Source organism: Asterias amurensis, chromosome 17 (assembly GCF_032118995.1).
Source record: "Asterias amurensis chromosome 17, ASM3211899v1".
Classification (NCBI taxonomy): Eukaryota; Metazoa; Echinodermata; class Asteroidea; order Forcipulatida; family Asteriidae; genus Asterias; species Asterias amurensis.
Window position 1 is genome coordinate 3,814,152 of NC_092664.1, and position 18,864 is coordinate 3,833,015.

Here is an 18,864-nt window from a genome sequence, read left to right on the forward strand (position 1 = left end):
GGGGGCGTGTTTTCATTTCATCGGGCGCGCGGGCGGGGAAGAGTGTACGATCAGAAAAAGTCCATCGAGATAGACTGCTGCCAAAACAAAGAAGGATCTGAAATAGTCATGCTAACGAGGTCAGATCTGATGTCCTTGGGATTCCCATTATTAGTCACCAAGTATTTCACGACGTGATAAACACTTTGGTAAGTTCGGTAGAAGTAGTAGGGCCTATAATTATAGTTTAGGCGCTGTGGATGGATATGGCTTTGTATAGTTTGCATTACAACAACAACAACACGGTCAGTTTATTAGGCACCATAGAGGACTTCCTCCATACATGGACCGATCGAGCTACCTTTAAATGCATTACATTGTTTGGGATTTTAAAAACAAGCTCCTTTTTTATGGTTGGATCAATAACAATGAATTTATCTAGAGGCGGTGGTGCAATCTTTCTAACAGATCAGTCTACTGAATGATAAATCGTATACTTGGAAAATGTGCTTTTTCATTCGGTGTGAAATAAATAAGTATCTAATTGACTCTACCCTATTGAGATTTTCTTTTTTCCCCAGTTGTTTCTCTTGTAGGCCTACCGGCTGCACTGCACTCTCCTATGTCATGATCTTTGGATGGCTTTGTCTGCTGAGAACTAACTGTAGATGAAAATAAAAAGCAAAACATTCCTAGTCATCATGGCAGGTAAGAAGAGCCAACTGCACAAAAATTCATGATTGAAGGTAGATGTATGAGACACACCGAGGCAAATCCTTTCTGTTCTTTGCGTTAAGTGTATACTGGGATCCTTTACGTTCGTTGATAGTTCTTATAACAACATGGGACTTTCCCATATGAAGGATGAACTAGCAGTGGGCGTCTTGCTCAAAGACACAAGTGTCAAGACAGGGACTCGAACCCACAATCTGATCAGACAGCTTCGCTCCTCAAACAACCTGCTCCTGAATGTTCCACGTTGCCTGCAGTGCACTCCTGGGGTGATCGCTGTTTTTCACATGTCGGGGCATCTCTATGGAACAGCGTCCCACTTCAACTCAGAAAAGCAGACGTGTTCCAAATTTAAAAATCATCTCAAAACATTATCTATTTCGGAAACAATAGCCTTTCTAACTTTTGGTTGTCTTGTGTCATTGTGTATTAGCAGAGAGTTCTTGTCTTTTGCGCCACTGGATCATTGATGGACATAGGTGCACTAGAAATAATCAATATTATTTTTTTTATTTATTAAAAAACACCAGAGTGTGCATTTGGTGCTCTCCTTCGGCCACGACACCCTCTGTGACAGGCTCCAATGTTTCACCACCAATTTTGCTTCCCAAAAAAGTTGATATGCCTACATGCTGCAATGTATCTTGATTGTGTAGTAATGAAGTCTTTTTCTGCATTTATTGATAACAAGGTTTTCTTTTTGGACTCGGAGCATCAGGCAGCAGTTCATTTGGAGACTTTGTGAGTGAAGCATTTTTAACCGATGATGCACAGGTATGATGATGTTAAGCCTAGTGTACACCTTTTGCCCCCCCCCCATCCGATCAAGGTTTTCATGTTACCTACTTAAATTTAATAATTTCAACACTTTTTTAGTTGGGCATGACTTTGTAGAGAACATTTAATGGTCTCCACTTACTTGAAAAAAAAAACATTTAATGGTCTCCATGTAGTTGCAAAATGAATACTTAATGGTCGCCACTAAGTTACCAATAAATATTTAGTGGTCTCAAAAAAAGTGCAAATGGATATTAATAGTCTCCAAACATTGCAGAATGGATATTTAATGGTCCCCTTAGTTGCAAATTAAACATTTTATGGTCTCCAATAATATGCAAATGAACATTTAATGGTCTCAAAAAAATACAAAATGAATATTTAATGGTCTCAAAAAATGCAAATTGAATATTTAATGGTCTCAAAAAAGATGCAAAATGGATGGTTAATGGTCTCCAAAAAATGAAAAACGAATATTTAATGGTCGCCACTAAATTGCCAATAAATATTTAGTGGTCTGCAAATAAGTGCCAAATTGGTATTAATAGTCTCCAAACATTGCAGAATTGATATTTAATGGTATCCATTAAGTTGCAAAATGAAAAATGAATGGTCTCCAAAAAATGAAAACAGATGTTTAATGTTCTCAACTAAGTTGACAAAGAATATTTAATGGTCTCCACTAAGTTGCAAAATGAACAATTAATGGTCTCTAAAAAATGCAAAATGAAAATTTAATGGTCTCCAAAAAATGCAAAATGAATATTTAATGGTCTCAAAAAAATGCAAAATGAAAATTTAATGGTCTCCAAAAAATGCAAAATGAAAATTTAATGGTCTCCAATAAGTTGCAAAATGAATATTTAATGGTCTCTAAAAAATGCAAAATGAAAATTTAATGGTCTCCAAAAAATGCAAAATGAATATTTAATGGTCTCCAAAAAATGCAAAATTAAAATTTAATGGTCTCCACTAAGTTGCCAATGAATATTTAATGGTCTCCAAAAAATGCAAAATTAAAATTTAATGGTCTCAAAAAAATGCAAAGTGAATATTTAATGGTCTCCAATAAGTTGCAAAATGAAAATTTAATGAACTCTAAAAAATGCAAAATGAAAATTTAATGGTCTCAAAAAAATGCAAAGTGAATATTTAATGGTCTCCAAAAAAAGCAAAACGAAAATTTAATGGTCTCTAAAAAATGCAAAATGAATATTTAATGGTCTCCAAAAAATGCAAAATGAATATTTAATGGTCTCCAAAAAATGCAAAATGAAAATTTAATGGTCTCCAAAAAATGCAAAATGAAAATTTAATGGTCTCCAATAAGTTGCAAAATGAATATTTAATGGTCTCTAAAAAATGCAAAATGAATTTTAATGGTCTCCAAAAAAAGCAAAATGAAAATTTAATGGTCTCAAAAAAATGCAAAGTGAATATTTAATGGTCTCCAATAAGTTGCAAAATGAAAATTTAATGGTCTCTAAAAAATGCAAAATGAAAATTTAATGGTCTCAAAAAAATGCAAAGTGAATATTTAATGGTCTCCAAAAAAAGCAAAACGAAAATTTAATGGTCTCTAAAAAAAGGAAAATGAATATTTAATGGTCTCAAAAAAATGCAAAATGACATTGGAGACCATTTAATATTCATTTGCCAACTTAGTGGAGACCATTAAATATTCATTTTTCATTTTTTGGAGACCATTCAATTTTTTCTTTTCATTTTTTGGAGACCATTAAATTTTCATTTTGCATTTTTTGGAGACCATTAAATATTCATTTTGCATTTTTTGGAGACCATTAAATTTTCATTTTGCATTTTTTGGAGACCATTAAATTTTCATTTTGCATTTTTTGGAGACCATTAAATTTTCATTTTGCATTTTTTGGAGACCATTAAATTTTCATTTTGCATTTTTTGGAGACCATTAAATTTTCATTTTGCATTTTTTGGAGACCATTAAATTTTCATTTTGCATTTTTTGGAGACCATTAAATTTTCATTTTGCAACTTAGTGGAGACCACTAAATATTCATTTTGCATTTTTTGGAGACCATTAAATTTTCATTTTGCATTTTTTAGAGACCATTAAATATTCACTTTGCATTTTTTGGAGACCATTAAATTTTTTCTTTGCAATTTTGGAGACCATTAAATTTTCATTTTGCATTTTTTGGAGACCATTAAATTTTCATTTTGCATTTTTTGGCGACCATTAAATATTCATTTTGCATTTTTTGGAGACCATAAAATTGTCATGTTGCATTTTTTGGAGACCATTAAATTTTCAGTTTGCATTTTTTGGAGACCATTAAATGTTCATTGGCTACTTAGTGGAGACCATTAAACATCCATTTTGCATTTTTTGGAGACCATTAATTGTTTATTTTGCATTTTTTGGAGACCATTAATTTTTAATCTTGCATTTTTTGGAGACCATTAAATTTTTTCTTTTCATTTTTTGGAGACCATTAAATTTTCATTTTGCATTTTTTGGAGACCATTAAATTTTCATTTTGCATTTTTTGGAGACCATTAAATATTCATTTTGCATTTTTTGGAGACCATTAAATTTTCAGTTTGCATTTTTTGGAGACCATTAAATGTTCATTGGCTACTTAGTGGAGACCATTAAACATCCATTTTGCATTTTTTGGAGACCATTAATTGTTAATTTTGCATTTTTTGGAGACCATTAAATATCAATTTAGCTTTTTTTGGAGACCATTTAACTTTCATTTTGCATTTTTTGGAGACCACTAAATATTCATTTTGCATTTTTTGGAGACCATTAAATTTTCATTTTGCATTTTTTGGAGACCATTAAATATTCATTTGGAATTTGTTTTGAGACCATTAAATTTTCATTTTGAGACCATTAAATATTCATTGGCAACTTAGTGGAGACCATTAAATATTCTGTTTTCCTTTTTTGGAAACCATTAAATATTCATTTTGCATTTTATTGGAGACCATCAAATATTCATTATGAACTTAATGGAGACCATTAATTGTTCATTTGTAATTTGTTGCAGACCATTTAATGTTCATTTTGCATTTAATGGAGATTAATAATTGTTCTTTTGTAATTTATTGGAAACTATTAAATGTTCGTTTTGGGCAATATTGGAGACCATTAAATTTTCATTTCAAACTTAATGGAGACCATTAATTGTTCATGTTGCAATTTGTTGGAGATTGGAGACCATTAACAATTCATTTTGCAACTTAGTGGAGACTAGTAAATGCATAATATTCGAGACCATTAAATGTTCATTTTGCAATTTATTGGAGACCATTAAATGTTAATTTGCAATTTTTTGAAGACCATTAAATGTTAATTTGCAATTTATTGGAGACCATTAAATGGTCAAAATGCATACTATTTGAGACCATTAAATGGCCATAATGCATACTATTGGAGACCATTAATTGTCCATTTGCAACTTTGTGGAGACGATTAAATGATCATTTGCAATTTAGTGGATATCATTAAATGTTCATTTTGCATTTTGTTTGAGACCATTAATTGTTCCTTGGTAACTATTTAGCAAAATGAACATTTAATGGTCTCCAATAAAATTGTTCCGTACTGATTCTTACAAATGGTTTTGGTTAAAACTTCACAAGAATTTTAACTCAAAAACTATAATTTGACTTCAAAATTATTTTTTTTTTTACTTGTACTGTAAAAGAAACATTAGTTCTGGACTTCTGCTGAACACCAGGGCTCATTTTCATAATAGAGCTGCTTAAGCTTAAAAAGTAACTAAGCAAAACAAGTGCTTCCCAGAACACGGTTACCAGCAAAAATGGCATTGTCACATGTACCACCTGTGACTGGTATCCTCTGTTGCTTAGCAGACAATTTGTCAGCATTATTCTCTGCTTAAGTAGGTCTATGATGTTGGTGATGTTCAAAAAACAACTTATTATGTAGTTAACATTTAGATATGTTTATTTCCAAAAGCTTACCTACGAAGGTCGTAAAATTACCTACAGAGCCAGTCCCCGAAGGAATGCATTTCCAGTATTTTATGTGGGCAAGGCGGTCGACCAAGCCTCTGGAATTACTGCTACGGCTGGTGAAACAGAAAACTTCAGTCATTCAGAAGATGCAAGTCAAAAAGCGGTAATTAGACCGTTTTCTAAAAGATTTTGTTCTGGGGGGAAAAGACAACAAAACAAAACAACAAATAAATTATAATCAATGTTGACCACTCACTAACAGAAACATACTCTCAATGTTCAATGTGATGACCGGGTTCTTACGATAATAACTTTTCTTTATATTCTGGTTTGGTAGACCTTGGGGACGCTAGGCGGCAGCACAGTAATTGTTCTCGGAAATGTACACATAGTTATATTGATGAACAGTTAAAAATCACCCCATGTTTGCTTCTCCAGCTTCTAAGAAACAAACTTGTTGTATTGAGGGTCTTCTTCACATTTTTATTTGAAAGGTTGCAAAATTACTAGCTGTTCTTCGAGAAAGAGGATTGCTTCTCGACCAGGTTCAGAAAACTCTACTAGATTCGTCTCCCACGAATATTGTACCTGTGGAGCCGGAACCCAAAGTGCCCAAGCCACAGCCGAGCGCAACACCGGAACAAGTGGATCAGGAACAGGATTCTGACGATAGTTCTCGACAGCCAGAAGACAATGGGCAAGATTCTAATTCTGTTAGTATCCCTCCTCTGTCTGAACCAGGCTGCGAAAGCTCCCAAGATAAGAAGGAGACTGGGGGAGGTTTAGAGGAACCGCATTGTGAGGAACGGAACCAAGACCAGGTGCCAGACGAGGAATGCAGAAAGAGTGATCCTCAACCAGACTATCCAGGATCGGATGAGCCGGAAGAAGATCAGGAGTTACTTGATGGTTATGCAGGTATGCATTCTTAAAGGCACTGGACACCTTTGGTAATTGTCAAAGACCAGTCTTCTCACTTGTAATAATTAACAAACCTGTGAAAGTGTGAACTTAATTGGTCGTTGGAGTTGCGAGAGTTCGCTCATCCCCAGCGCCTTGCTTTAACCAAAGGCACTGGGATGGGCAAACGTATCATGCACTTCGCTCGATCGCAGCGCCTTGCTTTATCATGCACTGTCATTGGTTTAATAATGCGCAGTCCCATCATGCATCACACTCACACTGCGCCATATTTCTATGCACTGCATATACATGACGTACTTCCTGAACAAGAATCTGTGCAAACGATTAGCCCATCCCGCTGGGGCAGAGCGAATTGCGAGAGCAGAAACACTGCAATCAATCAAAGAACTAAGCACACACACCAATACATCCTGCTGGGTACCAGGCAAAATCAACCCAATGGTCGACTACATGTATAGTGCCTCACTCAAACTTGCTCTATTGGTCAGCCTTTTGGTGTGGCCTTATTTCAGGTCAGCAATGTACTGTTCAGCACATTGTAGATCTAGACCACCAATGTTTATACATGAGACCATGGAGTGGGGGAAGTGTGAAATGACATTCCAGAGAATTATCACCAATTAAAGAGGTCTGGGCTTGGATGGCCCAGGAGGAAGGAAGAGGGATGGCCAAGCACTCCCTGAATCAGGGTGAAATGTATTGAGGCCAGTCAATGGTCTGGAGACTCTTTCCAGATGTTTAACGGAATTCCAATTCCCCTAAAGCCTTGTGAAAAAGAAATGATACCTTGAATTTCAGGCAAAACCTGGGCCCAATTTTATGGCGCTTCTTACCGTATAAGCCGCAAAGAATACGGGAGCTTCCTGAATTCTGTGCTTACGTCAGGCGCATTTTACGCGTTAGCAGGGAGTTTTGGCTTGTTCGGGTGTTGCTCCACGATACTAGGTATTCCTAGTTACCGCAGCCCAGCTAGCGCAGAAATTCGGCGCTTGCATGTTAATTCGGCGGTAAGCAGAACCATATGAAGTTGGGCCAAGCACTTCACTGAGATTTCATGATGGTTTCAAAGCAGAGATTTTCATAGCCTTTCCAGTTATTTAAAAGATCGAGACAATACAAGATTCAGAAAAATGTAAAAAAAAAAAATTTAAAAAAATGGCTTCTAAGATAGCCGCTTTGTTTAACAGAGGGTGCTTTCAATTAGGTTCCCTGGGTCAACCCCGGTCTTCCCCTAGTACGTTCGAATAGCTTTGACGTCATTCCAGGGGCTCACCCGGGTCAACCCCCAATGCCCTGCTTGTGGAACGGGTCACTTGGGGGTGACCCGCGGTGCATGACGTCACCACGAGAGGGCGACTGTGACCGTTTGATTAGCTCTTGTCAGGGGCTCACTCGGATGAGCACTGCGGGGTGGATGCCGGGGGAAGCTAATCAAACACACCCTTTATCATATGGCATTCAACATGGTGCATTTCAATTATTCCACTCTTCAGGTTGGTGGTCCATGCGTACATTGATGACTGTGGCTGTAGCGACCATCGTTGCTTTAGGTTCCTGTTATTTTTTAGACAGATATCAAGTAAGTTTGGTTTTCTTCATAGAAATAAATATTTTAGTCAAACATAGCCAGCAACTCAGCATTGATATTATGGCTTCTACAATGACCAAACCACATTGTTTTGATGTGATTTCTTTTTTTACAATTGGGATTTATTTGTTATGTCTCCTCAAATGTTGAAACACAGTTGTAGTGATAAAGTGTTACTTGTATGACCCCAATAAATTAGTATTCAAAAACTGTTGTTCACAATTTTGAATTTGGTGCTCAAATGTTTTCCTGTTAAAGTGCATGTCACCTGACGTGGGGTGCTACTTTGCATACATAGGCCCTTTTCAAATCAACGGCTTCTCTGGTTTAGCTTCAGGCTCCGTCCTCTTGTCTGGAAGCCCCGAGCACGTATGCATCGCTATGCGCAATTGTCAACTCAACGGCTGAGCCAAGCTAGCCTGAGTCAAATCTGGAGGCAAGCCGTGGTTTCAAAAAGGGCCATAAGTCTCCAATAAGCCATTTGTGAGTCAGATTTGAATAATGTCTGGTACAATGACTTGCTTAGTCACTATCGTTACCATGCCATTTGAATTCCTCAGACTATACAGTACAGACAGTCTATGTCAAATGGTTCAGGCACACCTTTGCATATGCAACCTCCAGATGAGCAAACCATATGGTACCATTATGCCATACACATTCATTTAGAATTGTGTTTGAGTGTTCCCCGTCTCTTACATCACTACACAAAAGCTTTCCCCTATAACCGTGACATAGCAACTCTTAGTATAGTCTGAGGAATTCAACTTTGAGCTGTAACAAGCACGACATTGTACAAGATACTGTTCATTCGCAAATGGCAGGTAAAATAGCCCATAACAACAACAATCTACTGTGGTCAAAGTAATAATAATGTGTTTCCTTTCCACAAGAATCTACTGTGGTCAAAGTAATAATAGTGTGTTTCCTTTCCACAAGAATCTACTGTGGTCAAAGTAATAATAATGTGTTTCCTTTCCACAAGAATCTACTGTGGTCAAAGTAATAATAGTGTGTTTCCTTTCCACAAGAATCTACTGTGGTCAAAGTAATAATAATGTGTTTCCTTTCCACAAGAATCTACTGTGGTCAAAGTAATAATAGTGTGTTTCCTTTCCACAGCTCTTGCCAGGCAATGTCTCCATGTTGTTGTCAGCCATTTTTAGTATCGCTGTAGCTGGTACATTTGGGACCAAGATTCTTGGTGTATTGTTTAATACTCTTTCAAAGGTACGTAGATAATTTCAAGTATATACTATTCAATTCATTAACTTTCCATATAAACTTTTTAGAATCAAAGAAGTGACAACAAATCTGTAAGAATGGTATAGGAGTCATATATAAATCCTTTAGAAGGCATTAAGCCTATAGACTGTTTTGTCAGGGCTCAAAATAACCCATGGCACCAACAGCAATTGCCTAGGTGCCCTGTGCTTTTGATGTGATGCCCTTTGCAAAGTTCCAAATACAAACTTAAATTTCCTCATAGAAATGCCCCTTATTACATGATGAATATTGCGACATGCCCCTCAAAAGTGAAGTTCAAGACCTGTAGATGCATAATCATCATTTAGCGGTCGCAGCATGATTCCATGCACAATGTCACGCCAGAGGTGTTTATCCCTCATCATGTTTGGACGGTCCACGAATTTCAGCCTCCGTATCTCTCCGGATCACGTCGATGTAGTTTAGTGGTCGAGGTCCTCTATTAGGGCACGGTAGTCTCCAATATAACACGTCAGGAATGACCTGGTCTTTGGCACGAAAGCAGTGACTTGCGAAGCGGACTGCATAATATAAAGACCAATTAGAGCTGTGACGTTTCTCATTTTTCCTGACAGGGTGTACAGAAAGCAATAAACGTAACTCTAAAGCTGTCCAAATCATTCTCAAATCTTCAAGGAGTCCTCCAGCCAAGTAAGTTAAATATTTAGGAAGAAACTATAAATAAATAGTAAACTTGCAGGTACTTCAACCATGTGTTACAACTCTGAAGATGCGCAGAGTATACTGTTCGAACTATTGAGGCCACACTCCCACAAAAGAGATTTACACATGGTTGTACCCGCAAATTTACTGTTTGTTTGTAGTTTCTTCCTATTTTTACACACAATGCAAAAAGCTTCAAACAAGACTTAAGTTAAGTTGGATTTGAAACATTGCATGGTGGAAATACGATATGGAAAGGTTTGCGGTAACACCATGTAATGATTATCTCTCTAATGAGTTGGGGTGGTTCTAAAAAGAACCAACGGTTCTTTTCATTTAGATTCTTAAAGATTGATGGGGGAGGGGGGGGGGTATAGTTGATCGACTGGGACTACACTTTTGCTTAGCAGATTGTGGGGACTTCTTGTTATTAACTTCACTGTCATGGAGTGAGTTCTGAATTTTTCTCAATGTGTCTTCTAAGTTCTAGCCTGTTCTAGTCATCGTCAAGAGACCAACATATAGGCGTCTTACACGGAATACACAGTGATACCCCACCATGCAATGCTTTAAGACTTATAAAGTTGTATTCCTTTTTTGGACACTCTAGTTGGCGCTGTTTTTGAAGTTGTTCCTGATTGCAAAGGATCATATGCTGCATATGTGATGAAGCAATCGCACCCCACGACAGACATGCTGGCACCAAAATATGTAAGAAGTTAAACTATTTGTTTAGTTTGCTAAGGGTACTGTTGTCACATTAGAGCCGGAGCTCCTGCCTGTCGTTTATCTTTATTAGACAGAGTGCAGAAGCGTATAGTTAATCTTCCTGGCGACGGAATGGGATCAATGTTACAATTATTTTTCCCACGTAGGTCTGTAGCCAGCCTCTGTCCCCTCTTCAGATATTTTCATGAATGTACCACCAGTGTGTCCAACATGGGCCCAATTTCATAAAGCCTGTTATAAGCACAATTTGCCGAGCACAGAAAAGTGTTGCTTAACAGAAACAGGTTACTAGCAAAAATTACATTAAGTTTAGATTGTTGTGACTGGTGCCCCACTCAATTTTTGCTTAGCAAAGAAATTTGTCAAGTGGTATATTCTGCTCAACAGCTTTATGAAATTGGGCCCTAGTTCCTCCCTAACAGGTACAAGTACATTGTGAACGGAAAACCCCAATGAATGGAAAAAAAAATTTCATAGTTCTCTTTTCTTCCGTAGTTCATAATAAAAATTTATGCAATTGAAACATGTTAATGTGCCCACAATATTTTATGGGCACTGTGACAGACATATCGTATTACTGGGCTTTCCCTTTGTGACAGCTTTTTATCTGAAACATTCAGAGGCCATTTTGAAAGTACAGACTTTGAAATTGTATTATATTTAAATGTTAAAGTGTGATTTTGACGTAACCACTTTTGTGGTCCAGTTTCTTACTGACCATCCTTTGTCTTCACCACTTTAACCTCATTGGTTCTTAAGCCACCCAATTGTTTATACACAACACTTTGATTGACTATTATTTCCCCTGTTTTTTCTAGATACTTTCTGGATACCTTTGCTTTCTATAAATGGAAATGTATTTGTTTGAATTTGTTTAGCCTCTGACGAGGGTCCGGTTTGGATCAAAAGCTAAAGCCATCCCCTACTAATTCTTTGCAATTGTTATGTAAAACTTACTTTCGTTTCTTATTTGATGAAAACCTAGAATTACCAGCTGACGTCAACTTGTAAAGGGATCGCCTTCATTTTGAACAACTTTGATTTTGATGAGAGTGAGCGAAAAGGCTCTGAAATTGACCTCAGCAATGTCAAGCACCTGTTTCTCGAGCTTGGGTACAGGATTGTTGTCCATGAAAATCTCTCTGGAAAGGTAGGTCATAGCCTGAACATTAGACGTCACAGTTTGAGGTTTGTGAATAACGCCAGATATATGCCTTGAGTCTAAGTCATAATCACCTTAGACCTTGTGCTCATTTCAAATGGCCTTCATGGTCCTGGAGATTCGCAGTCAAATCTGACATACATGTTTATGTATATAAAACCAATACCTCCCTGGTCAAAATTCCAGTTGAACCTAGTTAAACTATGTTTAACTGGAACTAGTTGAAAACCAGTTGGTAAACTAGTTAAACACAGTTAAAACCAGTTGGTTTAATATGGAAAATGGACAGACACCAAATGGTTCATAATTTAAACTTAGTTGAACACAGTTAAACGTAGTCCAAACCAGTTGGTTAATATGGAAAATGGACGAGTTTGGTCACTATCCAGTTGAACCAGTTGACCCCAGTTAACTAGGTTCAACTGGAATTTTGACCTGGGCTGTCTTTATCATTGCGGATAAAGACATGGAACCAGTCGCTCAGATCCTGGTTTGTTTGGCTGCATATTGCACCACACCACATTGAAAACCATGGTGCTACGTAAAGGAATTGGTCTCATACTCTCTCAAACTGTAGCCCCACCATACGGCAGGAACACCGAATGTTGCAGCGCCTTGAGCGTCACTGAGTAACAGATTTGAGCGCTTTATATATAAAAAGCCATAATTATTATTATTAAATCACGAGAACATTGTGCACTTCTGATTTAAGATTTGCAAGGGTAACGTTAAAGTCCACTACTAATGTACTGTTTTAAGAAAATTGCCCTTCTGGTGTTTTTTTCCCCAGAAAATTGTGGAATGCTTTCAACACTTTGCTGACATGTTTAATAAAACCTCGTATGACTCTGCCGTGGTTGTGTTGATGAGCCACGGTGATACCGGGGTGATTCTGGGCACCGACCTTGTTAAGGTCAAGCTGCGAGACCTGGAGAGGGAACTGGAAGGGGACAAGTGTCAGGGACTGAACGGCAAACCCAAGATGTTCTTTGTACAAGCATGTCGAGGAGGTGGGTCAATTCGATAAGGATTATGTAGAAAAGTAATAATATAGTAATTCTTGGTTATTAGATAGGACTTTTTCACATCCCTAACGGGGCGTATTAAAGCGCACAGTATTCTTTGTGCGCCAGGTATGTGTAGCTACGATTTGAAGTATGAGACCTTTCCTTTAAGGCACGTACATACAAGGTGCTGTGGCGCAACATGCAGCTAATCAAACAAGGGTCACTGGGACGTCCCCTTCTCTTTTCGATAGGGGCACTGGGTTCTTTTACGTACGTTACACAACCCAGGTCAAAATTCCAGTTGAACCTAGTTAAACTGGGTTTAACTGGAACTAGTTGAAACCAGTTGATAAACTAGTTAAACACAGTTAAAACCAGTTGGTTAATATGGAAAATGGACAGAAACCAACTGGTTTATAATTTCAACCTGGTTGAACACAGTTAAAGGAACACGTTGCCTTGGATCGGACGAGTTGGTCAAAACAAAAGCGTTTGTAACCGTTTTTTATAAAATGCATATGGTTGGAAAGATGTTTTAAAAGTAGAATACAATGATCCACACAAGTTTGCCTCGAAATTGCATGGTTTTCCTTCTACTGTGCGAACTAACATGGTCGGCCATTTATGGGAGTCAAAATTTTGACCCCCATAAATGGCTGACGTGTTAGTCGACGAGGTAGAAGGAAAACCACGCAATTTCGAGGCATGTTTGTGTGAATCATTGTATTCTACTTTTACAACAGCTTTCTACCCATATGCATTTTATAAAAAACGGTTGCAAAGGCTTTTCAAAGACCATCTCGTCCGATCCAAGGCAACGTGTTCCTTTAAACCTAGTCCAAACCAGTTGGTTAATATGGAAAATGGACGAGTTTGGTCACTATCCAGTTGAACCAGTTGACCCCAGTTAACTAGGTTCAACTGGAATTTTGACCTGGGAACACACAGGATCAACAGCCTTTCGTCCCATCCGAAGGACGAAGCAATGGTTAAGTGTCTTGCTTAGGTACACAAGTGTCATGGCTGGGGATTCGAACCCACACTCTGCTGATCAGAAACACCGGAGTTTGAATTCGGTGCTTTTAACCGCTTGGCCACACAATTCGGCAAACGGAATGTGCTTCAAATATAACCTGGTCGTCTCATCTCCCCATAAACGTTACCACCTTTTGAAATCGAATGTTCACATTTTAGTTTTTGTGTATATACACCTGCATTTATAGGATTTAAACAATCAAACTATTCCAAAAAACCAAAGGTATACACTTTGCCTTAACGCACTTCCATGCATTTAGGAACTTTCAATCAACTCATGTCACAATTGAGAATCTAAGTTTATGTGTTCATTTGTTGCACCATAATGTTAATAACCTTGTTTAAACACCATCTCAAAATTTCACTGTATCACTTTCGTTCTTATTTTGCTATAATATGTGAGACTTCTTGTGGGTTTTATTATTCTTCAGACCATCCAATAATTGCACCTGTTGTTGCCGATAGACCGTCCCCGGATGTACCACTTGGTGAAGAGTGGGACTACCCTGAGTCTCTTGAATGTGTACCAGATAATGATTTTATGACACAAACAGCAGACAGAGCTGATGCTCACATCGCTTTTTCTACAACAGAAGGTTGGTTTGATTTTCCAACTGGGACCAATTTCACGAAACGCTAGGATTAATCTGATCTTGAGTTAGGACGAGTATACCCCTCTTAACTTAGGATGAGTTCAATGCGTCCTACGCCTTTGGATACGAAACTTAACTTGTCCTAAGTCCTAAGAATAATCCTAAGTTAGGATGAGTTTGGTGAAATCGACGGCTGGACACTTATGTATGAATATAACAAAAACAAAATCTGATATGGGATTTGAGGCATTGCATGGTGCGGTATCAAAGTATATTTGGTTTGCATTAACAACATGTGTATCTACTTGCTGGGTAGAATTATGTTCTACAAAATCTGAACAAGGAAATATTGCTTCTAAATGTTCAATGAGCTTTACTGATGTACGATAAAAAAATATTCAAATGATAAACCACAAGGGTAAACTGACTCGGGTAAGTTTTTCAGTTATTTGGGGTTGAACAAAGATAAATTGGCAATCTTGAGCGTGATTTTTAACTATAATGACTTTCGGATTAATGGGCCAGCGCACTAACTGAGCTTTCTAGCCCATATGCTGCTGCTTCCCAGGTGAATGTAGCCTAAACTTTGGTGAGATCCGTGGCTACCTGGTTGAATGGCTTCTGACTGGCACCCCAAACAAAATTATTGACAAGGAAGGGAGACCGCCAACACGGGGCTAGAGCTCAGTTGGTAGAGCGCTGGCACATTAATGTAGGGGTCGTTTATTCAAATCACGCTGTTGTAAATTTGTCTTTGTTCAAACATAAAACAGATTCATAACTTTTTTGAAAAAGAAAAATCATTCATACGTTATGTACTCCTGAGTAAAAGAGTTAGGTTTGAGCGTAAGATATTGAGTACTTGTTTGTACTCAAGTACTAGAACTAGTGTTTGAGTATTTATGTTAACTTCAATTGAATTATGAAGCTTTTTGTTATTAGAACAATCATTAATAGCTACTCTATTTTATGTTTCTAGGTCACTGGTCACTGAGGAGTGAAGTGATTGGTTCTTTCTTCGTTCAAGCTTTGTGCGAGGTGTTCTTTGCCAATGCCCACCGGGACAATTTGGATACACTTATGAACAAGGTAAAACCTATAAAATCAGAATGTTACTTTAACCCAATCCAGCACCATTTCTTACTTGCATTGGGTTCTGCTTCCTGCATCAGGGTTACTGACTGCTCATCCTTTCCCCTTTTAACTCTTCTCTTAATCTAGCAAGGAGTTCAGAGCACAGTAGGCCGCAATTTATTTTCCCTTGACAGGTTTTTTCAAAGAAAGTCATGATGCAGTAGATCATGATTTTAAATTTCACCTTCAAATTTTAGTTTTGGTCTTCGAAAAGCATATCTGTAAGCAATAAACATCACCCACAGTCCCATTGCCAGATTAAAGGTCACACTTTTGGCGCAGATGAACTGACACCTGTTTCAGACAGGTGTTCCAGAGTCATGCCGAACCAAATTCTGAACTAAGTACAGGAAAAAGTCAACATCTGAAACAGTTAGGAGCAACTGGACACGCTACCCCCCTAGAAGTCAAAAGATGGATGAGCGCCTTGGTTTCAGACGTCGTTCTTGTCTTGAGCCGAGCCAAAACTGTTTAAGTTTGCCTGTCTGAAAAGTTGCTCCTAATCTATTTGGTTCAGCACGACTCTGGCGCTCCTGTCTGAAACAGGTGTGTCTCATTGTGGGTACATTGTCCCTGGCCAAGACACTTAACTGTAATTGCTTCTCTCCACCCAGGAGTGTACCTGTGAGGGCAGAGATGGTTCTTGTGATTGATTTATAGCCAAGTAGCGCATATAAGTGTTGCACAGGTTGCATACTCCCCACCAGGGAGCTGAGATGGTTTAAAGGAATGAATTAAGGCCCGTCGTGACCGGGGGTAATAATGTTGGAAGCGCTTTGAGACGCACTCCAGTTGTGAAAAGCTCTATATAAAAACCGTTTATTATTATTTAACAGTGACTTTATGGCCAGAGTGCTGAAAAGATGCATTCTTCAGACGCTTGACTCGGATGCAGCCTGAGAAATAGACCCCCCCCCCCCCCCCCCCCGAGCAAACTATGGGCGGCGCTCCATATTGTGAATTTCACAAACTCCCATTCTGAAGGTTACTCAAAGCTGGACCACAGTAAGTTCCTCTTTTCTTATTCCTGTGTCTTTTTTCTTTCCATTTTCCTGCAGGTTGCTTACAGAGTGGATCGAATGAAAGGAAGACTATTTGACCATGCAACCCTAAAATGGATCATTGTGAAGCAGACTCCAGAATGTATCAAACGAGGCATGAGAAAGTCCCTCTACTTCCTCCCTAAATACACGGCAGAAAAGATAGCTACATAACCAGGCAGGGGCAGAACAGGTCTGTGTGCCATAGATGCCTAACTTGAGACGCACTGAGACATTTAACTTGAGACTGATTGCAATACCATGGTCTATATTTTAAGTTTAAATCTTAAATCTTAAGAACCTTTGTTGCAAGCTTGCTTTAATCTGTGCTTTTTTAAACATGTGCTACATCTTTTAGTTGTTGGAGATTTCATGCAAAGAGCCCCGAATTGTTAAGAATGCGGCTGCCACTAGTTGTTTCAAATTAAGAATTCGAGCAGTCAATTTCGTTTTGAGTCATTCGAATTCCTATCAGCAATGTGTTCAATTTAGCATAACATTCTATTTAGCAAGGTTGGTTGGACTGGAAAAGCTCCTGCGAATTTGCCAATGCTGCTTTGTTGAATGTTAAGTTGGATGTTTATTTTGGTAAGTCAAATGACGCAACATAACTTTTGCCTAGGCTCAAAACAAAATTGAATGACTTCTGTAGCATTCAATTTTGCGTGAAATAGGTTTGGTGGTTAAATTGGCTTCTCATTTGCTGAAATTGACCTATAATAGAAAACCCATATTAGGGTCGAAATTCCAGGCCACTTGTCTGCATTTATTATGTCTTTTTTGTGTAATTTTTACTCGATTCCTATTTACCATCTTATATTTGGCAATTGCACAAAATAAATGTACATTTATTTTGTTTTAATTATATTCTATTAAACATCAATAAGCCCAATTGCCAATGGACCGATCCTGCCTGTCAATCAAACTGCGCGTTCACCCATTTGACCAATCACAGCAATGATTGTGGTCGGACAAACTCGGTCATGCGTGCGCGTATATTTGGCACCCGCGGCAGAATGTCATTGCGAGTGCTCGTACATGTGTCTTGCTCACGTGCGCGGTGGGCGGAGCTTAGTGGAAAGCCGGAACGGTCCGTTATAAGACGGTAAACGAGAAAAAATGTTCGGTTTTAGATGAGAGGAGAACCTCAAATTGGGAAAACCCTCAAAGTCATTATTAGACTGGAAAACCCAATCAACTTGCAAAGCTCTGTTCTGAGTGGGTTACGAACTTGGGTCAACAGAAGTGAAAGACAGGGAAATAATTTACTTAGCCAAAATATTTAGTAGATATATTTTAGTTTGCTGCCTTTTTCTTGCGATTAGTGGTTAGGCTACAATCAACAACAATGTTAGTGTCACTGTGGTGTGACAAGGTAAGATTTTTAGTTTTCAAGTTTTATTATCCTTTTACTAAAAAGAATCATTGATATTTTTGTAAATAAGGTAAAGTTTGTCAGTCAGATTGCATACAGATGTTTTAATGAGAAATATAATGATGTTAAATATATATCTGTGATAATAATACCCTTTGTATGTCATAGTCTTTACTGGGGGTTTACTTCTTCACATACTTGATGTCACTGGCTACATTTGTAATAATACAACAAGAAACAAAAAGTCAACAGCCAACCTATCATATTATTTTATCTTTTGAATCTAGAGGAGGATCCCATCATAGACTTCATACACAAAAATTCCTGCACCCAAGTCTTTAGAATTCCCCTATGAGGACCTTTTTTGTTTTCTTTTCTGTTTTGTTCTGGGATTCCATTAAGTGTATATCAAATCATACACATCACATTTTATCGCTCTAACAATGCTTTTAACAGTGCCCCAAGTGTAGTTCTTATAGAAAAAACAAACAATTTTTGTGATCCAGCACAAATTTATTTTGGACATTAAAAACAGATAACAACCAAGGCTGTGACATTCAATCAAACAATTTGTTTCTGTGTCTTATTCGTATCTGTGAATGTACATTGTATAAGTTAACTTTGGTCAAGCTCAAGGAAATACACTCAGATAAGGTTAAAAAATGGAAAATCCCAGAAAAACTAACCAGTCAACAGGATAAGCGATCGAGTGGGTTCATCTGTGGATACCCCCCACACCTATCCCCTCCCCCTCCCCAAAAGATAAATCTGCCAAAAATCAAAACTTGAGAACTCATTTCAAACTTAAATTACTTCCATACCAAATGAAGGAAGTATGTCATAACAATGAAGAATGTGAAAATAGCAATTTAATGACCAATAAGACAA

General features: G+C 37.8%; 1 protein-coding gene across 2 annotated transcripts; it reads left to right on the forward strand.

The window, feature by feature from the left end:
• The first annotated feature begins 36 nt into the window (after positions 1-36).
• On the forward strand, positions 37-18,780 carry LOC139949975 (uncharacterized). Of its 2 annotated transcripts, none has more exons than XM_071948580.1 (14): positions 37-188; positions 561-687; positions 1,403-1,485; positions 5,462-5,623; positions 5,955-6,378; positions 7,878-7,963; positions 9,095-9,202; positions 9,814-9,889; positions 10,512-10,612; positions 11,616-11,780; positions 12,583-12,802; positions 14,266-14,430; positions 15,407-15,516; positions 16,620-18,780. In XM_071948580.1, exons 2-14 carry the CDS (start codon positions 648-650, stop codon positions 16,773-16,775), a joined length of 1,896 nt encoding a protein of 631 aa, XP_071804681.1. In that variant the 5' UTR covers positions 37-188; positions 561-647; the 3' UTR covers positions 16,776-18,780. The 2 variants fall into 2 exon arrangements, with proteins under 2 accessions (XP_071804681.1, XP_071804682.1); XM_071948581.1 differs by lacking the exon at positions 37-188 and adding an exon at positions 193-284.
• Positions 18,781-18,864: the final 84 nt, after the last annotated feature.

Coding starts and splice junctions, on each gene's coding strand:
- LOC139949975 (XM_071948580.1), top strand. CDS start 648: ATGAAAATAAAAAGCAAAACATTCCTAGTCATCATGGCAG. Junction 7,964..9,094: donor ATTTTTTAGACAGATATCAA/GTAAGTTTGGTT, acceptor TCCTTTCCACAG/CTCTTGCCAGGCAATGTCTC. Junction 9,890..10,511: donor TCAAGGAGTCCTCCAGCCAA/GTAAGTTAAATA, acceptor TGGACACTCTAG/TTGGCGCTGTTTTTGAAGTT.